Below are 21,041 nucleotides of genomic sequence, written 5' to 3' on the forward strand. Positions count from 1 at the left end.
GGTGTGAGCACACGAATGATCCTGGAGCTCTGTTGTCGGGGGCTTCGTGCTCCTGGTAGGGTCTCCCATAGCAAACTGGTCCTATAGGTGACGGGTCAGACAAAGAGCGGTTCAGAAGCCCCTGATGAGAGACTAACAGGCCCTGTTAGAATCATGGGGCCGTCCTTCTGTGGACCCACCACCTGCAGGAGGAGCTATAAGGGGCTGGTGCAATGTGATTTGGACAATGGAAAAGTGGAAGAATACAATAGTTTCTGCAATATGTTGTGCACCCCGACTAAATAGAAAACTTAGGCGAGGAAAACTGTAATGAATGAGATTAAAACAAATATCCACAATAAACAAACAGTTGCTTGAGAAAGAGTTGTTGGACACACACGGTCGCTGCTGAGTGGTATTCACGCCTTAAAGTAAGAAGGTCATACCTTCAATTTTCCGGGCCTTTCTGTATGGAGTTTGTTCTCCCTGTGTCTGCATTTGTGTCTTGGGTTTTCCCCATCAGCCCAAAACGACCACAGCGGGCCAAAACCTCTAGCTAGGTCAGCTATTCCTTATTCGGTCCTGGTTTGAGTTCCGAGTCAAATTCCCCTATAAGAGTCCATTAAGTCAAAGTCTGCAATATAAATACAATACAAATGCGTTCAAGCAAACCGTAAATAACACAAAGTAAAGCTCAACATATTTATTTATTTCTATAAGCCTATTTTAACATACAGTGGGGAAAACAAGTATTTGGTCAAAATCCAATAGAAAGTCTATGGAAAACGGACCAAATACTTTTTTCCCCCACTGTATATCACAATATATCTTTTCCCTCATCACACACCAATCCCCTCTCCTTTATTCACGCATGTCCATATGATCTTCCAGTTAACATGCCACAGTCTATGTAGATCTCATATGCTCTGAGACTATACCACCGCCAGTCAGCCGCGCTCTTTGAAGTCCAGCCTCACAGCTCTTTAAGATGTAAACCTCACATAGATAGCGCAGGATTACTTCACTGTGAATTTCTATGCAGATCGGCTGGAGAGAGGAGGTCTGTAAATGAGGTGCGAGATGAAAGCGCCGGTTTCCTGCATGGGAGCAGGTAATGGCAGCTCCTTCGTGTTCAAACAGAAGGGATACTTGTGGAACAAAGGCTAAGATAAATGATAACCTATATCACCCCGCAGGCGGCCCCGTCCCAGACACACTCAAAAAAGCCCGGAACAAAAGAAACCGGAATTATAGATTGATTTCCGCCGACATTTTTCCAGGACCCCCCTGCTTTGTATTCCGCTGTAATGACTCAACACGCTGCTACTCTTTTTGTGTTGCCAGGTCTCTCCGCCAAACTGCAAAGAACTAAAAACACGCACTGCAGGCCAGACCACTGAAAATGGCATCCAGAACCTCAGACTGTCCCGCTCTGAATTGATACTTTTTTACTTTAAAGCAGTACTAAGTAACGTGTTTACCTTAATAAATCCTTTCCGTAGTCCCTGTGGGGGTAGTACAAGTGTTTATGGGATGATTGGAGGGTCTTTCGTCTCCCCCTGGTGTCTCTGGGCCAGAAAACCATGTTTGCAACTTGGCTGCCACCGGTCCGGAGCCACCAATACACACTAATGGAATCACGAAGAAGAGGCTAACATGCTAACGGGCAAAGCTAACTGCCGGCTAACGTCACTTTAAACAGTATTTACAGCCAAGTTTGAGTGAAAAAAAAAATATTTCCATTGTATAGGGTTAGGGTTGGATGCACAATATCCCTCTCTCCCTTCGCCTCTCCTGTCAGCGTAGTATTTACTCTCCAAGACATAAAATAAGTTAAAAAAATCGTAACTTGCTACTACACCTGCAGTTGCGCTTATGGCCTCTAGGGGGAAGAGTTACTTAGTACTGCTTTAAATACTTGCTAAAAGTCCAAACCTTTCTCACAAACTGCTAATTAAAAAATGGAGCAGTGACGAGTAGAATCCTGGCAGACCATTAAAAGTTGTCTTGTGATCGAATGAAAAACAACCTTTTGTGTTTTTGTTTCTAAGAATAAACTTTGTGAAATTGTCCTAGATTGGCATAATTACGTGTAAATGGTTACTTGGAGCGATAGCAAAAGGATAAGTGATAGACAAAGCGCTTCCTCACCGTGTGTCTCTGTACTCATTGCCTCATTTGATTCATTTGATTCATTTGATTCATTTGATTCATTCATTCATTTTGTGTCAGTGTATGCGATCGCTGTCTGTGCATTGGGGGTGTTGTATTTCAGGGGATCAGGGTGGGTTTGAGTGGCTGGGGGGGGGGGGGGCTGGAAAAACATTTTCAATTCGTAAAGCACTTTAGAGATGCCTTTTGATTGGATTTTAAAGGTTTTAAGGGGAGACACTACAGGCAAAACTCAATTTTTTCAGTTTTCAGGTTTTGGGCCAAATTGGTCTCTGAACATACAAGCTTTCACCCGGAAACAAAAAATATGCCTAATCTTCACAATAACATGTTTAAATATTGCACTGATTCAATGTTCCCCCATAGACTTATATGGGAGAATGCAATTTCTAGGGCCTTTTTCTCAAAACACATTTTTCTGTCATTGTGGCGACACTATGTTCACGTCAGTCGGACCTAAAGACTTCACATTTTCCAGCCTTGGACTGAACAATATTTGGAAGATTTTTTCAGAGGGATTTTTTATTATTTAATCCCTAAGCCCAATTTATTGAGTTTTGAATGTCAAAATATAAGGCGAAAATTACATCTTTTACACATTTTTCCACTAAAAAACAGCTTATTTTAAAACTAAACAAGAAATCCAAAATCCCCTCTGAGAAAGTCTTGGCAACTCATTTATCAATAAAATGAAACCATAAATTTGAATGTAGCTCTATCCATTATTCAGATTTCGTCGCCGAAAAGATGGGAAATTTGGAGCATTTTTAGGCATAAAACACCTTGTTCTTATATGAAAAGATAAAATGACAGAAAACTTGCTATGTATTTTTTCTCTCACATTTATGCCAGTGATCGACAGCAAAAGTTTCAAATTGATATCTGTAAATATACATTTTTTACCTATTCACCTGCAGTGTCTCGCCTTAATGACAGATGGGGTAAAACCAGTACCGAGTTTAATGGGGTTTCTCATCCTTCTCGTTCGATCACGCCACTTAAAGGAACAGGCTGCCGTTTTTCCCTACTGAGGTATGTTCTTACCTGAGCTTAGTCGAGTTGATGCGTACCTGTCTGGTGGCAAAAAGACCAAAGATGTTGCTAGCATGTAGCCTCTCCTCCTCTCCTCCATGGGGCCAAACGGAGGTGAAGTTAGAAGTGACCAATCTCTTCCACGTTTTCCCTATTTAAATACAGTCACGCGAGCAGTTAGACGATCCGATCCTCGCAGAACTCCACCTCCACTAAAAAGTTCATCTCTCTGGGCTCTGAAACACAAGATCTACAGTGCGAGGCCAATGCAGGATTCCGAAACCAAAGACAGCATTTGGAAACTCTGCTTTTTCTTGTGTGGCTGCTCGTCAGTGGAATAAGTTGCCAACAGAGCTGATAACAAGCACAAACTCTTACATGTTCTCACGCCTGGCAAAGAAAGGGCTCTTGTCAAATCAAACTGGCACCCACATGTGACCGGATGTATGTGTGTGTGTTTTATCTGATGGTTGTGTATGTGAAGATTTGCTTTTAACTATTATGAACTTGGTCAATGTAAATGCCATTATCCATGTATGCAGGATGTTTTTATGTATTTTACTATAACATCAGCCTGCCCATGGACTACGGGTGGAAATTAGCACTTGAGCTATAACCTGGTACAATGCATCTCTCCCTTTGAGGTTAATGTTTATTGTGCACTGTCCCTGTTTTTTCTAAATAAATAAACTAAACTAAACTATCTTCACTCCTAAAGAAATCTGAAGATTAATGCGCAGACGTCGAAGTGCTTCTAAGGCGTTATTACACCTTACAATAGTACCCCTTTTTATCCGCTTAGAAAATATTTAATTTTGTATAACTATACTTGGATCGTGTAACTACTCGCGTAAACGTTTAAAAGTAGGGAAAACGCCCCATAGAGGAGAGGAGGAGAGGCTTTAGCGTGACTGAGCGCACCCACACAGAGACCAGGCAGGTACACATCAAGTTGTCTAAGTTCAGGTAAGAACATATCTCAGTATGGAAAAACAGTGGCCTGTTCCTTTAAATGAAGCCTAGGCGTTAATTCAACCTGGGAGACGATTTTCAGCATCACATACCTCCAGCCAATGATCGCTTCCGAGAGGGCCACACCTCCACCTCAGCCCATCAGCGTAAGAGCCGCACCTCCATAGCAGCCAATCATCACCCTCGGTCCCGCTTTTAAGCTCCAGCAATCATGGTTTGTTCGCTTCCCAGCTGCACTGCGACCCGCCTCCGCCCCATCACCGCCTCTTCCATCCACGGCTTCTCCCTGCTGCAGCTTCACGGGTCGTCCATACCACCACCAGTGTCCAGGCTCCGGGGGAAGACGTCCCTAACTACAAGCTGTTCATCCACACTGACTTTCATACATCGATGTTACCGCCGGGGTCTGATCGCCAAAACTAATATACATGTCAATAAATCTTCCTAATCACCGCTTTCGTCTGTTTGAGTCTATCCAGGTTGAAATCACATTACAAGGTTACTTATGAGAGGGAGGGCATCTGGCATCGAACACCTCAAGTAGGAGAAGCTGGAACACGGGTAAATAAATAAATAAATGAACCGAATAAACTACATATGGGAGGGTGCTATAATGCTGACTGCGTGATCTGCTACAAAACAAAGTAAACTAATAACTACTAAAATGACTCAACACCATGAGCTAAAATATTTCTAAAGGAATATACGTATCAGTGGTTATGTCAAGTACTTTTCGCACACTGCACTGAGTGTTTTTGAATGGTATTTCCCAGTCATCGGTGGAATGTGGCTATAATCTTGGCGCTGTCTATTTCCTGGAGCGCAGCACTCCTCTGCCTCCATCCACTGCCTCCACACAAACTGAAATACACTTGATTAGTCACACCGGCCGCGAATCAGGGTCATACATAATTCATTCGCGAAAATGACACACCAAGCAATCATCAATCCTGGGACGGCTTTCAAAAGCAACTGTTCAAGTTCTCGCAAATTTATTTTTTTCTCCCTTTTTTTTCTCTCTTTAAAAGGAGCAACAGACGGAAGTTTGAATGCTTAACGCATCATCTGCTACAGGTCAATACTCCACGCACCTTAATTGGGTTTTCAAATCATAGAATGACTGAGAAGTTGTTTTTAAAAGCACTTCTGGTGGATGTGGTTCATGTGGGGAAAAAGCCCATAAAGACAATTTAATCTGTTACTGAAATCAACAATTACTCAAAGCCTATATAAGCCCACACTGGACTGTGATTTGCTCACGTCATCTCGTCCAGATCCAAACAGACTAGTTGCAGGTGGAACATGAAATGATTAAAGCATTATAATTGCTACTGAGGGTGCACAGGTCTTCATGTTTTTTTCTATGTATTATTCCTTAGTTTGAAAGGAAGGTAAGTATTAATCTCTGACTGGCCGAGCTTTACAAACACGTGAATCTGGGACCCGGCGTTATCTTAAATTCTGATGGTGCGTTGCTGACGTGGATTCATTGAAGTTCACCACCTGAACTGAGTCTGGCATTACCCAAATCTGAAAGCTTCTTGAAAATATCGACAAAAACAAGGATGAAAGCCAAACAAAAGAGCATCAAAAACTGAAAAAACAACAATAACAAAATTGAAAAAGCGTCAAAAAACACGAGTAAAAAGTAATGAAAAAGAGACAAAAAAGAGATGAAAAAACACAAAAAAAGGCTTCCAAAATGTGACAACAAAGGGGTAACAACGCGACAAAAAAGTTGCGATCAGTTTTGTAGGTCTAAGCTTTCAAATGAGGCGTCACATTGGCCTATAGTCTTTAAGCTCCTGTTGCTTTTAGATTTGGCAAGAGCTGAACTGGAGAAAATGCACTTGGTTATGACGTTAAAGCAGTGCTAAGTAACTCATGCCCCTAGAGGCCATAAGCGCCACTGCAGGTGTCGTAGCATGTTGCCTTTTTTTACTCATTAATTGTCCGTGAGAGTAAATACTACGCTGACAGAAAAGACAAAGGGAGAGAGGGATATTGTGCATCCAATTACACAATGAAGATCTTTTTTTTACTCAAACTTGGCTGTAAATGGGCTAAGTGCACAGTGACCCCACGTGATTTCCGCCTGGACAGTAAACCAGACGCTGTCCTTCCTGTCCGTTGTCTCTTCCCATTAAAAATGAGCAGGTCCCACAGAAATGAAGCAATAGCTCAAGATTTGGTAAAGGACAGCGAGTAAAAGTTCGGATGTGACTGGAGCAGGTTAGAAAATATTACGTGAGACTTAAAGGAATAGGCCACCGTTTTTACATACTGAGATATGTTCTTACCTTAGCTTTGACGAGTTCTTTAGGACTCTGTCTGGTCTTCACCCATGCCTTCAGTCACGTAAACACAGCGCAGACGGCGTTAGCATTTAGCCTCTCCCTCTCTCCTCTATAGCTCCAAAACAGGTCAAGATAGAAGCTACCAAGCTCTTCCACGTTTTCCCTATTTACATATGGTTACGTGAAGTGTTCCACTACAAAGTATAATTACACAAAATTAAACAATGAGGATTTTCTAAGCGGATAAAAGGGGGGACTATATTGTAAGGCGTAATAATACCAGGAGTAGTTTGGCATCCACACAGTAAAGTGAAGATTACTGCGCAAAAAAGAATCGTCCTGTTAGCAGTTTAAATAATATTTACTTGTTTACATGTTATATTATCATTTTTTAACACTAGCCTTTAGCTCTAAGATAAAAGCTCCGCCCCTTACGACAGCTGGCGTTTCCTTTGGGGCTGGATTCACAGTGAACATGATGTTTGTAACACGTTTCTGTGACTCCATCAGTAACTCGTTGTCCTTAACCAGATCCTGAGCTCTCTCTTTATTTGTGTGGGACCTGCTAATTGTGAATGTAAACGATCGGCGACAGGAAGTCCAGCGTCTGGCTGACTGTCCAGGAAGACGTCACATGGTAAAACTGTGCATATAGCCTATACTGTTTAAGTGGTGCTAGCCGAAGGTAGCTTTGCCCGTTAGCCTGCTAGCTTCTTCTTCGTGATTCTATTAGTGTGTATTGCACCTCCAATCCGGTGCAGGAAAGTTGCAAGTGTGGTTTTCTGGCCAGAGACACCAGGGGAGATGAAAGACCCCCCAATCATCTCAATAACACTTGTATTACCCCCAAGGGACTACGGAAAGGATTTATTATTGCAATCGAGTTACTTGGTACTGCTTTAAGAGGTGGAATTCTGACTAATACGGGATTTGAGAGAGTCCACATTTGTGTGATACTGCAGAACTAGTTATATCTTCTGAGAAAACGTGAACTCCAAGTGAGTCCATTTTGCTCACGGTTCTTGTTGACACAGGAAAAAAATATGTATAAAGCATGAAGTTGAGGGTGAAACTTTTAACAAAACATAAGGTCAAAATGCTGGGACCCATCGCTCCCACCGCTGATGCTTCACTGAGCACAGAACATCCTCGAAACCTTTGCCTCTCGAAACCTCCCAATGGGACATTTTAGACAAACAAGAAAACCTCTACAGGCCGAAAATAAGGAAAAATAATGTATGGAGATAAGAACCCGTGTTTCTGTTGATTTCGCCAACTTTTAAGCAAAGGCGTTGTGTCCTAGAAAACAGCATCGGAAAATAAAAAAGATGTTAAATAGATCTCTACATCAATCATTCAAGGTTAGAGTGGTAATTCAGGAGGACCTCATGCATCACTGTGCCATGATCCATTATTAATCAAAAGGACGCGGAATACGCAACTATTCTGATTTTTAACTACTTTACCTTGGACTTATATGAGCGGATGCGCTTTAACAATGGACTTTGTGCAGTTTTTGGAAGAGGGATAGGGATTTAAATGAGTGTGAATGAAACCAAATCCAACTTTCCGGCACATTGTTGAAAAGACACGGTTAACTGCTCATACTGCTGAACTGTTTTGCGTCGGTAAAAGATAAATGCCTGAGTCAAGACAAGACGGGAGCTTGTCTGAAGAGAAAGCATTGTTTTGCAGCAATGAAATAGAAGCAGATTCTGAAACAACAGTTTAGCCAGACAAAGAAAACAGCGTCACGAATAAAATTAGAAGTTCCAAAAAAACAACATTTTATTAAAGTGCCTCTCTACCTGTGTGGGTCTCTGGAAATCATTCAAGACTAGCAGGCTCATTATAAAGTTACGATAGTGATATTTCAAAATGATTAGACGATGACTCAATTGAATGTGATGAAACTCACCTTCAGAACGAGCAATAACCAGGACACTAGGGTGAAAACAATCCTGTGTAAATGTGCAGGTTTTTGAGAGGTTTGCGTATAATGCCATTAATTGAATTCTGAACTAAGTGGCTCTGAAACAATAATAAAAATGGAGTGAAAGCCAATAAAACCAATCCTAGGCTTGATGCAGGCCACTATCAGGACTACTACTACTATTTGAATAAAACATTGGGTAACTCTTTCTACCATGGGTTTATCTGCTGGTGACAAAAGAGTGATGTAATGTGGCATAAAGTGTAATTCATTTTTTAAATCACTTTACGCTCAGTACTCCAATGGCGTACTCAAGAAGTATTTTTACCACTTTTTACTTCTACGTGAGTCAATTTATTTTAAGTGACATTACTCTTAGTTGGGTAAATGCACTGCCCTGGATTTAACAAACGAAACGAAAATAAAATAAAAAACGAGTGAGGGACGGATGGAGCGTGAGATCGACAGACGGATCGGTGCGGCGTCCGCAGTGATGCGGTCGCTGTATCGGTCTGTCGTGGTGAAGAGGGAGCTGAGTCGGGGCAAAGCTCTCGATTTACCGATCGATCTACGTTCCCACCCTCACCTATGGTCATGAGATTTGGGTCATGGCCGAAAGGACAAGATCGCGAATACAAGCGGCCGAAATGAGTTTCCTTCGCAGGGTGTCTGGGCGCACCCTCCGAGATCGGGTGAGGAGCTCAGTTACCCGGGAGCTCGGAGTAGAGTCCCTGCTCCTTCACGTCGAAAGGAGCCAGCTGAGGTGGCTCGGGCATCTGTTCCGGATGCCTCCTGGTCGCCTCCCGCGGGAGGTGTTCCAGGCATGTCCTAGTGGGACAAGGCCCCGTGGAAGACCCAGGACACGGTGGTGGGACTATGTCTCAGAGCTGGCCTGGTGTCGCCTTGGGGTCCCCCCAGAACAGCTGGAGGAAATGTGTGTGGACAGGGAAGTCTGGGCATCTCTGCTGAGACTGCTGCCCCCGCGACCCGGCCCCGGATAAAGCGGAAGAAAATGGATGGATGGATGGATTTAACAAACTGTTGGTCAGGTTCAGCAACAATATGTACCCAAAGAATGAGATCATCTGGATCTTTCATAATTGAATTCCTTCTTCCCTGATGGCACGGTCAAATTCCAAGGTGGGATGTTACATCATTTTTTTCACCAGATCTTAACCCATTGAGAATCTTTGGGATGTGCTGGAGAAGGTTTTGCACAGTGGTCACACTCTTCCATTATCAATCTTCAATCAAGATCTTGGAGAAAAAGGAATGACATTGCAGAAGCTTTTTCAAACAATGCTGTGTGAATTTATTATATATATTTTTTTGTTTATCCACCTGTGCATATGGAACCAGCACATTTTCTTATTAATTCAATGTAAATTATAGTAACAAACAAAGTGAACTGCACTTGGTTCTTGATGATATTCCCATTGAATAATGTCAGAGGACATTTGAGAACAAGCCATCCCGGCTGACTTCAACATTCCACACCCTCTGGTGTTGTCCAAAATTCACTTGTACTTATTCTATAATTAAACTTACAAATAACTACATACCGCCTCTACTACTCACGTTATGAACATAATTGGCCCCTCTGCCCTCTTTGTCCCACCCCCTCTTCTCACCTGTGCATCCATGAGCAGGTGTCTCATCAGAGTCATGGACTGTCTCAGGTTGTCCCTCTGTCCCGGGACGTAGGACTCGTCCTCTTCGGGCAGACTGCAGGGAGAGGGCACCATGAACTGAGCGATCTGGTCATTCAGGCTGTTCAGAGACTGCACCGCTGCAAAAGGCACAGAAAGACCATTTAACACAAGGAAAGGGGGGACATGTGTTGGAGATTGTAAGAGTGGTAGTAGTCATTTATGGATTAGTATTTTGGGCAGTTTACGTACAGTGCTTGGTGGATTTTCCCATTGACTTTTCAAAGTGTGTACAGAACAAAAACCCCGGGTCCCGCTGCTGTCTGCTCCGTCATAGTGTAATCCTCTTCTGGACCACAGAGACGTCATTACCGCCCAAATCCTCCCAAACACAAACGGCCCGCGATCCCATTAAATAATCCAATTGTTCAGAACACCAGAATAATGTCCCAGTACTCAGTGGATTTATAACTGCATTGGGCTTCGAAATTCACACTTTGTGCTACCAGACTAGAGGCTATTTATACATGTTATTCAATTAAATCAGAACTATTTACTCTTGTCAAAACTAAGCAATGACTTTACTTGGCAATAGCAATATGAAAATCTGTATGGGCCTCCCCTGTTTGGAAGACTAACAGACACCACTGTAAAGTTCATATGGTGATTTAAATCATCCAAGAGAGATGCACAAAAAAACAAATTGCTTCAGACCCTCTGACCACTCCCATTTCCCACTCACATACCTTATATCATTTCTAGGCAATGTGGGCAACCAAGAGCCATTCGCCCCAAGCTGGTATTTCCACACAGTCTGATCATGCCCAGCTACGCTTCCAAGATCAGACACGATCAGGCACTGTCAAGGCTGTATGGCTGTATAGTTTTCATTATTAAATTAGCTATTAAACGTTTTTTAAAGGGACTACTCAGAGTTTAAAAAGGCAATCCCCCTACATGTTCCAGTATTGTTCTGAAGTGTAGAATGGGCTCAGACCTGTTCACCACAACTGCCTCTAAAATCCTGCACTGTCACTTTAAAAAGTGTTAATTCGAGTCCGAAGTGCCGTCATGCACGAGCTTAATATAGAGCCTGCAGTTACGTGTAAGACCTGAGGTGGCAGCAGTGAGTATAAAATGACCAAGTTGCATCGAGTCCCTTTAAGTGTTGATCTGATGATGTCATCACTCTATTTCCGGGTCCAACACAGCCTTCGTCGTAGTCACTATAATGGGATTTATCTGATTTTAATCTGCTGTAGAGCTGACTATAATACTCCTTTAAAACATGTGATCACACAGAAATATTACTTTCACTCCTGATTTTCTTTAGGAAGTCATCTGACATTAATCATTAAATTATTTTTTCCATACACAATGAAGGCTTTTTTAAATAGCCTATAATAATATTTTCATTTTGCCTGGAGAAACAGAGAGGTATAATATTGTCAATAGCAGTTTTTTGTCTTTTATCTGATGTTTTTTCAGCAGGAGATTCAGCTACAGTTGCTTTCTTTTTGTGTGTGTTGTGTTTATCTCTGGAGCTCTCAACAGTTTGGATCTTATTAATGTGTGTGATACAACACTTTACTTTAGGTGATGATTTTGATGAGATTAACACATTGGCCTAGATTAGAGCCACACTGAAACATAATGAGAGCTTCACCCGATGCTCATGATGTGGAGCAGGGGAGGACAATGCAAGTTTATGAGCAAAATCTAAGGAGAAACACTTCCATATTGATTCACAGTCCAAACATCCCTTGGGCCCGATCTTGTGCATCAAAACGGAGACGATAGCGTGACATTTTGCGCACTTTGTGATCTTGCCACTCCAGACTTGGCGCATTTAAGTGGGTGGAGACACACATTTTCCTCCAACCAGATCGACTCCGCGTCCAGGAGAGTGGCTGTGTGGGAGTGGGGGGGGTGAACATGTGCTTTTGTTTTGCTTCACGTTCACGCCAAGCGCGGGCCAATCCGCGCCACAGCGGACGCTGTAGCTCTTTTTCTCTCGAGACGTGAACATGGTTTAGCTCACGATGGGGTAAATAAAGTTTTTAGTTTGACCTGTGAGAGCCTAAGGCTTAAAGGAATAGGCCACCGTTTTTACATACTAAGATATGTTCTTACCTCACTTTAGAGGTGTTAATATATCCCCGTCTGGTCTTTGTCTGTGCGCTCTGCCAGGCAAACGGAGCACATACGCAGCCTCTCCCACAGGTCACATAGCTCCGAAAAAGCTCACGATAGAAGCTACCAAGCTCTTCCACGTGTTCCCTATTTAAATAAAGTTACGTGAAGTGTTTTCATGCGAAGTATATTTACCCAGAAATGTAGCATGTCGATTTTATAAGCAAATAAAAAGGGGGACTATATTGTGAGGCGTAATGATACGAGGAGCAAAACGTCCGCGCAGTAACTCCTAAAGACTTCCCCCGCTCACTTCCGTCAATAACCTTTAGGAGTTACTGCGCGGACGTTTTACTCCTCGTATCATTACGCCTCACAATATAGTCCCCCTTTTTATCTGCTTATAAAATCGACACGTTACATTTCTGTGTAAATATACTTCGCATGAAAACACTTCACGTAACTTTATTTAAATAGGGAACACGTGGAAGAGCTTGGTAGCTTCTATCGTGAGCTTTTTCGGAGCTATGTGACATGTGGGAGAGGCTGCGTATGTGCTCCGTTTGCGTGACAGAGCGCACGGACAAAGACCAGACGGGGATATATTAACTCGACTAAAGTGAGGTAAGAACATATTTTAGTATGTAAAAACGGTGGCCTATTCCTTTAAGAAAGAACGCATGACAGAGCAATGTAAACGAGGAAGTGAATATCAGCCGTGTTTCCATCAGTGCAGTCGCCTCCTCTTGTGACGCCCCCTCACAGGTGGCGGAGGCGAATGGCACATATAGCGCCGCCACTCGGAAAATCATTCGCCAAGAGCCTGCGCCGCCCCATGCGCCGCCACAAGATCTGGCCCCGGGAGTGTTTTGTTTCAGTCGCGCCCATGTCAGTAACATCCCCCGCCTGTCCACACTCTGATGCATGACAGAACAACAACAGAGATCCCACTCGGAGTCACGTGTCATTTGTGTGCATTGAGCCTATTCTGTCCATAAATTTTAACATCACAGACCAAGAAAGCCACATTAATTTTCTTGACACTCTCGTGTAAACTGGCTAGATTAATCACTTAGCTTAGCGACCATAGGAAAGAATGGTCAGCTTCAGGCAGAAGTTAGTGTTTAAAACGGTTTAAGCTCAGCAAATACTCACATAAAGGGAAGGTCACAAGTTCATCAACATATTTTGCACCTGAGAGATTCACACCAGCATGTGAATAATTATGTGCACTCCTGTATTAAGAAGATTTGAAGATTTTCACTGCTGACGGACCCTCTCACTATAAAACCTCTAAAACAATTGATTCTGGCGCGTCCTAGAGACCACTGTGATGCTGATTATTCATACACCCACTGGGCCACTACCAGGTAAATAAGATCAAATATCAACTATTTTACTCATAAAAAGTTCCATAATGCGCCTTTAAGGTCTGGAAACTCAGACACTCATCAGTGAACAAGACTGTTTGAAAACGAGTCTTCATGTATTTCGGAGCCACTGCAGCCGTTTCTGTTCATGAGCTTCAATGAACCGTTTAGGGGAGGCCGGATAGAAGGTTTATGCACAACTGCAGCCTCTGGAGGGTCCTACACCTTCATGTTCGGGAGACTCCAGAGGCACCAACAGCTTCAAATACCTGTATGCTGCTTTGTAGCTGCTGTTCTATTCATCTGATGTGTTTGTCTGGCTGAAACTGTCCTTATTGTGCCTTTATCTGCACAAACCCATGTGTGTCTGAATCATCCACAAATCTCTTATCTGTATGATGATTATGCTTAAAAAACGTCATGGCGACGTGAAAACAGGAAGTGACCTCCCTCTCTCCTAGTGCAGCTGAATTGTTTGCCTTTTACAGCGAACCACGTTGTTTTTCTGGATACTTTTGTACGTCTTTACCGTGTTTTTGTGGAGGTTTGGTGGATTTGTTTACTTTGAGAGTCCAAAATGGTCCCGAAGAAAGCAGCTTTTTAAAGGTAAACAAACTGCTTATCAGCTAAACCCATTTGAGATCTACAAACATCTTCTTCTGAGACACTGAGTAGTGAAGAGGCACCAAGAGCCCCCACACCTGCAGCACGGAGGAGGCGTCACAAGAGGAGCTACAGGAAACAACAAAAGGGACCAACGAGGAGATGGTGATAGACTGTGGAGGGAGCTGTGCAGGAGGAAGAGGAAGGACGAGGTGGAGCTGACCAGTGCAGGACACCACGCTCTGAGACGGGGACACGCCCAGGAGGCGGTGCACCGTTTCAGATGATCAGAGGAGACAGAGGGCAGCTACAGTTTCTCCATCCTCCAAGGTCATGCGGGTGGAGTGGCTGAAGGACAACGAGATCATGGACCCGGCCGAGGACAGGAACTTCTACATCACCGTGGACACAACCTGATCATCAAGCAGGCGCGTCTGTCCCACACGGCCAACTACACCTGTGTGGCCAAGAACATCGTGGCCAAGCGCAAGAGCTCCACCGCCGTGGTCATCGTCTACGGATTTCCCATCAACCAGTGCTCCTCCTGTGACCAAAACAGTGAAGATGGCGGCCGCGACACAACGATCTTTCACCAAAGAAAAAAAAGAGTGGAAAAAGAGTGGTGCGCACTGAATGGGTGCTGCTGCCGGATGCTCTCTCATCGAAGGCAATTTCTCCATCTGTGAGATCAATAAAGTACCATCTTATCTTATCTTATCTTATCTTAATCTATCATGAAATATCGAAGGTTTTCTTTCATACCGAGACCAAGGCATTCAACTTTTCGGAAAGCACTCGCGCATCCTACCTCATGGTAGAGGTCCTGGGTCACTGACGGGCACTTTATGCCCGTCAGTGACCAGTCGCCCATTGACTTTTATGGGCTCTGTACAATTACAATGTTGATTTTTGCATTATATATGTATACAAGAAGATTACAAGAAGATTGCGTTAGTGAGTGTTTGAGTGCGCTCCGCTTCGTTCCGTGCACTGTCCAATTACAATGTTTGTTTTCTGATGCACGTGCACATGTATCAGAAAACAAACATTGTAATTGGACAGTGCACGGAACGAAGCGGAGCGCACTCAAACACTCACTAATGCAATCTTCTTGTCGTGCACGTCCCGTGCACATACATATATAATGCACGGAACGTGCACGACCGCACACTTACAAGAGGCCCTTCGCCAGCCCTGATGGCGCTCGGGCCTAATAAAGAAATTCCCGCACATCGTCAAATCCTTGGAGGAGGTTTATTTAAATTGCAACGTTTCGACCTGGTAGGGTCTTCCTCAGGCAAACAATTATTTACCTGAGGAAGACACTGTTCGAAACATTGCAATTTAGATAAACCATCTTCAGGGATTTGACAGTGTGCGGGAATTTCTTTATTAGACTTTGCTTTCAAGCTACTGTTGTTGCCTTAGCTGCCCTGGGGTAGACTGAGGAAACAAGGCAACCAGTCTGCACCATTGACCCCTCCAACCCCCACCAACACACTCACTACATTCGCCAGGCTCCCATCCAAGTACCGACCAGGCTCTCCCCTCCCTGTCATGCTTTGTAGTGGAACACTACGACTCTCTCCCAGATGCTACAACAACCCCTCTCTGCACGTGAACAACCCGGGAGCCAAACCACGATTACAAGTAGTAATAGCTTGAATAAACATAACACAAGGCATAGGCAAGGGATGAGTGCCGGTATTATATACCATATAAAAAGGACTAAGCCAGCTCCAACCACAAACTCCATGGCCTGTCTGCTGAGAAAGGGGTGTTGCATGCCCCCTTCCTGTATCAAGACCTGTTTGACGACATCAGGAAATACATATTCCTGATTTAACCCACAAGAACACAAGCAGACGTCTGTCCTTTCAACAGACTGTGACAAATCAAAGTACCGTGTCGCTAAATACTCTACTACATTAATTTTAGCCGCTGTCAGTATAGGAAAGTAATTAGCTGAAAAATAGTCTGATGTTAGTGTTGCTATTACAAGGAAAAATGGGAAAATTAGGACTGCTCTTACGTAGTTACGTAGGAAACATTGCTCTATCGGCATTCGTCTTAAGAGTTTAAAGAACAATATTACCAGAATGGCTACGGCAAGGCCAACAAAAAAGTTTACGTGCAGATCGCGGACGAAGGAATTTACTATGCAGCCCTGTTGTAAGATCTGTATCTTAGTGGCCTCATAATGAAACACCTCCTTATCTACGCCACATTTGCAAGTGCACATAGCCTCGTTCTGAAAGGAAACGGAAAAAACGTACCAAAAATACTCAAAAGGACCCATGTTACCGCTTCCAGTAGCCGAAAGAGCAGAGAAAATGGTGTTCGTTTTGATCAAAGTTAGTGTCTGCATGCACTAAACTTATCTTATCTTATCTTAAACAAAGCATCATTTCAAGTTTCCATGGAGATCAGGTCATGTGACTTTGCATTCTAACCTGGAATCTCTGGAATCGCCCATATATGGTCATGTTTGAAGAAAGAGAAAAATGTAAACTTTTAACAATTATTGCTGGGTTCTAGAATGTGATGATGTCATCGGACCCAGCGGGGGCAGGAGCCAGTTTTTCCTATTAACAGCATTACACTTTCACAAGTCGTAGCTAAAAAGAAAATATATGAATTAAAAAAATATATCATTAATATCAGTCACTGGGTCCATGATCTCTCAAGACCAAAAATTTCCTCAAAAACAAAATATTTTTTCCTCCATATAAGAGTATAGGCCTTTAGAACGCTGTGATGTCACCTGCAACCCAGCAATTCAAAAACTACTTGAACAAACGCTGAATTATGAAGATAGTTTTCTACTAAATAAAGATACAAAGACATGGGGAGGAGCAATGTGGTTCAACAGCCCATATAAGTAACAGAGAATGCTCAATGCTAACATCATGCTTCATGCTAAAGCTAGCTACGACTGCCTTTTTATTCCTGCTTCTGCTGAACAATGTGATGTTCAAAAACATCCATATGGACCCAATTTACACTTGACTTTAATTGTGTGTGATAATTAAGTTCATATTCAGCCAGAAAACTGCTAGAAAGAGAGGAAAATTGTGTTTCCCAAAAGATAGTTCCTTCCCCCTTCTATCATGTATGGAGGACCGTGGCTGCCAAAACAATAATATATCTATAAATAAATATATCTATAAATAAATAAATAAATAAATAAATAAATAAATAAATAAATAAATAAATAAATAAATAAATAAATAAATAAATAAATAAATAAATAAATAAATAAATAAATAAAATAAAGATCAAATGTGCATTTAGCTTTCCAGCAAGAATCCGCTCACCCATTCACACACTCATTCATACACCAATGTACGCAGACACTGGGGGCAAGGCAGGTGAAGTGTCTTGCCTAAGGACACGACGACAGTGTGCCCCTGCAGGATTTGAACCACTGGTCACAAGATGACCCGCTCTACTATCTGTGCCCTGTCAGACTGAAGCAGAGCTCACGTTTGGCAGTGTCTGTGCTGGATAAAGCGTCTGAAATCAGTCTTTGTGCATGAAGAAAGATTAACCAATGAGCTTACAGCAGCGGCCTCAAGACCCTCCCCATGATTTGCAGACATTAAGAGAAATGCAGAAATAAATAAATAGATACATAAATGAATACAAAATAAATAAATACAGAAAAAATAAATACAAAAATAAATAAATGTATAAATATATAAATAAATACAGAAATAAATAAAAATATAAATAAATAAATAAATGCACTTATTAAAATAAATGCATGCATTTCTTTGCACAGTTGATCTTTTATTGATTTATTTATTTATAGATATATTTATTGTTTTGGCAGCCACTGTCCTCCATACCAGACACACCGCCACCCAACTTGTTTTGATTTTGTCCTGTCTGGCATGTAAGGAAACTATTTCCAAAGTTTACTTTCTTCGCTGCACTGCTGCACCTGACAAAACACAAGGGGAAGAAGTGCGCCCCCTGTTGGCCTCAAGCACACTATCACGCAACTATTTTTAAGTACTTAACGCCACAAAGAAATGAAAAGGCAAAGGTGTATGAAGTGGTGACGTGACTGGAGCGGGTCGTATTCTATAACCAGAGGGTTGGCGGGTCCAATCTTGGAGGTGCAGATTGGGCAACAAAGTTCGCCCTCGCCTTTTGTAATGAAGGAGTGAGTAGTTGGTGGTGTTGAGAGGGGCTGATGGCACAGATCAGCAGCCCCGTGACCGTGACTCTACCCCAGGGCAGCAGTGGCAACACATCTAGTTTACTATGACCACAGTGAATGAATGAATGCAAAAGCACTATATAAAACAGACGTGGTGGCGTGCATAATGCGTAATAATCTGCAAAATTGTGTTTCTTGTGTCTTGCTATCTTTTACAAAATTTGATTGACTCTAATATGGTAGCACATCAAAGCATCCAAACAGCATTATATTCAAGCAATATTCTCACTATTTATTTATTTAAATGTGTGTTATGCTGAGTACTTATTTTGGATCTATCTATTTTAACAGTTGAGCACAAATTTAGGCTTGTCTTCCCACCTGGAGATGAGAGGAGCTGCTGACTGAATTTTAATGTCACAATGAACTATTACAGACTTACAACTTGCATCCTGAAGAGGGCGCTCTGGTAAGACAGACCCCTCCAACCACTCCTCTTCCTCTGCCGTGGCCATATAGACTGTAAAATCAAGAATGGAATTATTGTGGCCGACTTCTTCCTGTAACCTGAAGGAAATGGCTCTGGAAGTTCCTGGCTCATATGGACTTTACATTGAAACGTTTTGGCCTCTCTTTAAGTCATTATTGAACACAGGCTTGTCATTCTGGCCTCCAAGTGTTTGTTTGAACATGCCAACAGTGTCCTATATTTTTCTTTTTGTTATTTTAACTTTGTTTATCACCCTATTCAATATAGTGGAGCTGGTTCCAAAAAACCCTTTGAAATTGTTATCCCGGCTGAGCTTCGTTTGCCCACAATGAAATCTATGGGGCACCCTCGGTCCATCGCTATTTAACTGTCTATGGCCGTGTCCTCTGTTCTGAGCCTCTTATTCGTCCAGGGAGTATCCATCGTAGAGAAGCTAAATCATGGACTGAGTTTTGGTAAAGTTGAGGACGCTATGATTGCAGTCACAGAAGCTTCTTCTTAGCTCAACTTTACGAAAACCCAGTCCAGTCAATGATTTAGCTTCTCTACGAGCCTTCAGTGTGATTTAGATGTGGCTACAGTATATTCACCTATGCTCATGAGATTTGGGTAATGACCGAAAGGACAAGATCGCGAATACAAGCGGCCAAAATCTGGCCTGGTGTTGTCTCGGGGTCCCCCCAGAACAGCTGGAGGAGGTGTGCGTGGATCAGGAAGCGGCATCTTTGCTGAGACTGCCGCCCCCGCGACCCGGCCCCGGATAAAGCGGAAGATGGATGGATGGAGACAATTATTCAAACTCATGTTGTCATGTTGTGCCTGGTTTTGTGTTTGGTTTTAGTCTTGACTACCTTCACTGTTACAGTTTATGTGAGGCGGTAGCCTATTGATATTCATTCAATACCTTTGAAATATGTAATTCTTGTGTAATCAATACAATTAATGTGTGTTGCAAGCCTCTTTTTACATGTCATAAGAAAATCAGGGTGGGGCCTATGACAACTCTCTGTCCCGGGGTCTACTGACACCTTAAGCCCTGGGTGAATTCGTTCCCATGCAAGACAATTTTGACAAAGCCAAAATGGGAATGGCTGAAAAACGTTGAAGAAATGATTGGTATAACTGATTGCTACTTGGAAACAGTGATTGGGGAGGCTGTGCTGTTCCGATGACAAGGCGGATTTGACACCTCAAATTACGAGCTTGAAATTCAAAAGAATGGTTTTTCACTGTTCCTAACAAGAAATAAACTAAAAGAAAAAAGATTTCGTTTTCCAAAGAAAAGAAATACATGTCCGGCTTTGTAGTGCGTAGATCTTCATATGTAAAACAGTGATGTACTTTCCGATTTATACATCAATCATCTCCCAGCCTGCCATTCTTGCAGCTACAAATTTTTGCGAGTGTGTTTCGGCAGGTACTGGCAAGCTTTGAAATGGAGAGTGGAAGACAAATTACTGCACAAGAACAAGGGTTTTTTGTTTTGTTTTTTACTTTTAACTTGTCTTGAACGTAACACACCAAGGCAGAGGGCATTTTAAAAGCCAAACAAGAGCATATTGTTTCTTTTAACTTGAAAACACTGGTTAATTATGCGCGTTTGGTGATAGCAGCACTATTAAAATGTCATTGTACAAATTGTTTTCCCTTTTTTTAATCCCATGAAACCAACCAAAGAAATAGAAGGAACATTTTCTGATACCGTGGCCATGACATTCCCTCTTCACTCCAGTCAGGAATCTGAACTCTCCCCTTCCCTCTCTCTGCTACCTCTTATTGCGTACATGTTAACCATCTCATGAGCTGTATTGAACTGAAAGACATTCACCGCCACACAACTTTTACTGGTGCAATTTTCAGGACTTTTCACCATTCACTGGACTAGAAAATGCTGTCATGAATTCTTCGGGCAGTTAATGCAATGTAATTAGAATCAGAGGGACATTGTTTTTTGATGGGGCTCCCTCCTACACACAGGTGCTGCTTCTGAATTCGCAGGACACGCTATTACCATCGCTGCGTCCGCCCACTGGACATCAACAAAGGCACTAATCAGGCCTGTCGCTGTTTTGTCAGCTGTGTACAAGAACTGCAGTCACTCATAATACACGCCGTCCAGTGGGGACGATGCGGCTTTGTTAATGGGAAATAATATGTAACGCAGCCACAGGAGTTTTGAAAATGAGCGACAGAGGAGCCATAAAGAAGGCGTGTGATGAGGAAAATATTTAAATCAAGTAATG

The 21,041-nt window shown here is 42.6% G+C and overlaps 1 protein-coding gene across 2 annotated transcripts in view; it reads right to left on the minus strand.

The window, feature by feature from the left end:
• Positions 1-21,041, minus strand: part of kaznb (kazrin, periplakin interacting protein b) — a gene marked incomplete at its 5' end in the record, with an annotated part of 161,686 nt that overhangs the window by 117,367 nt on the left and 23,278 nt on the right. For both annotated transcript variants that reach the window (XM_079579517.1, XM_079579519.1), the window contains one exon: positions 10,017-10,174. In XM_079579517.1, the coding sequence (XP_079435643.1) occupies positions 10,017-10,174 (158 nt within the window). The remainder of the gene's footprint in view (positions 1-10,016; positions 10,175-21,041) is intronic.

This window comes from Gobius niger (genome assembly GCF_951799975.1).
Source record: "Gobius niger genome assembly, chromosome: 20".
In the NCBI taxonomy this organism is placed as follows: Eukaryota; Metazoa; Chordata; class Actinopteri; order Gobiiformes; family Gobiidae; genus Gobius; species Gobius niger.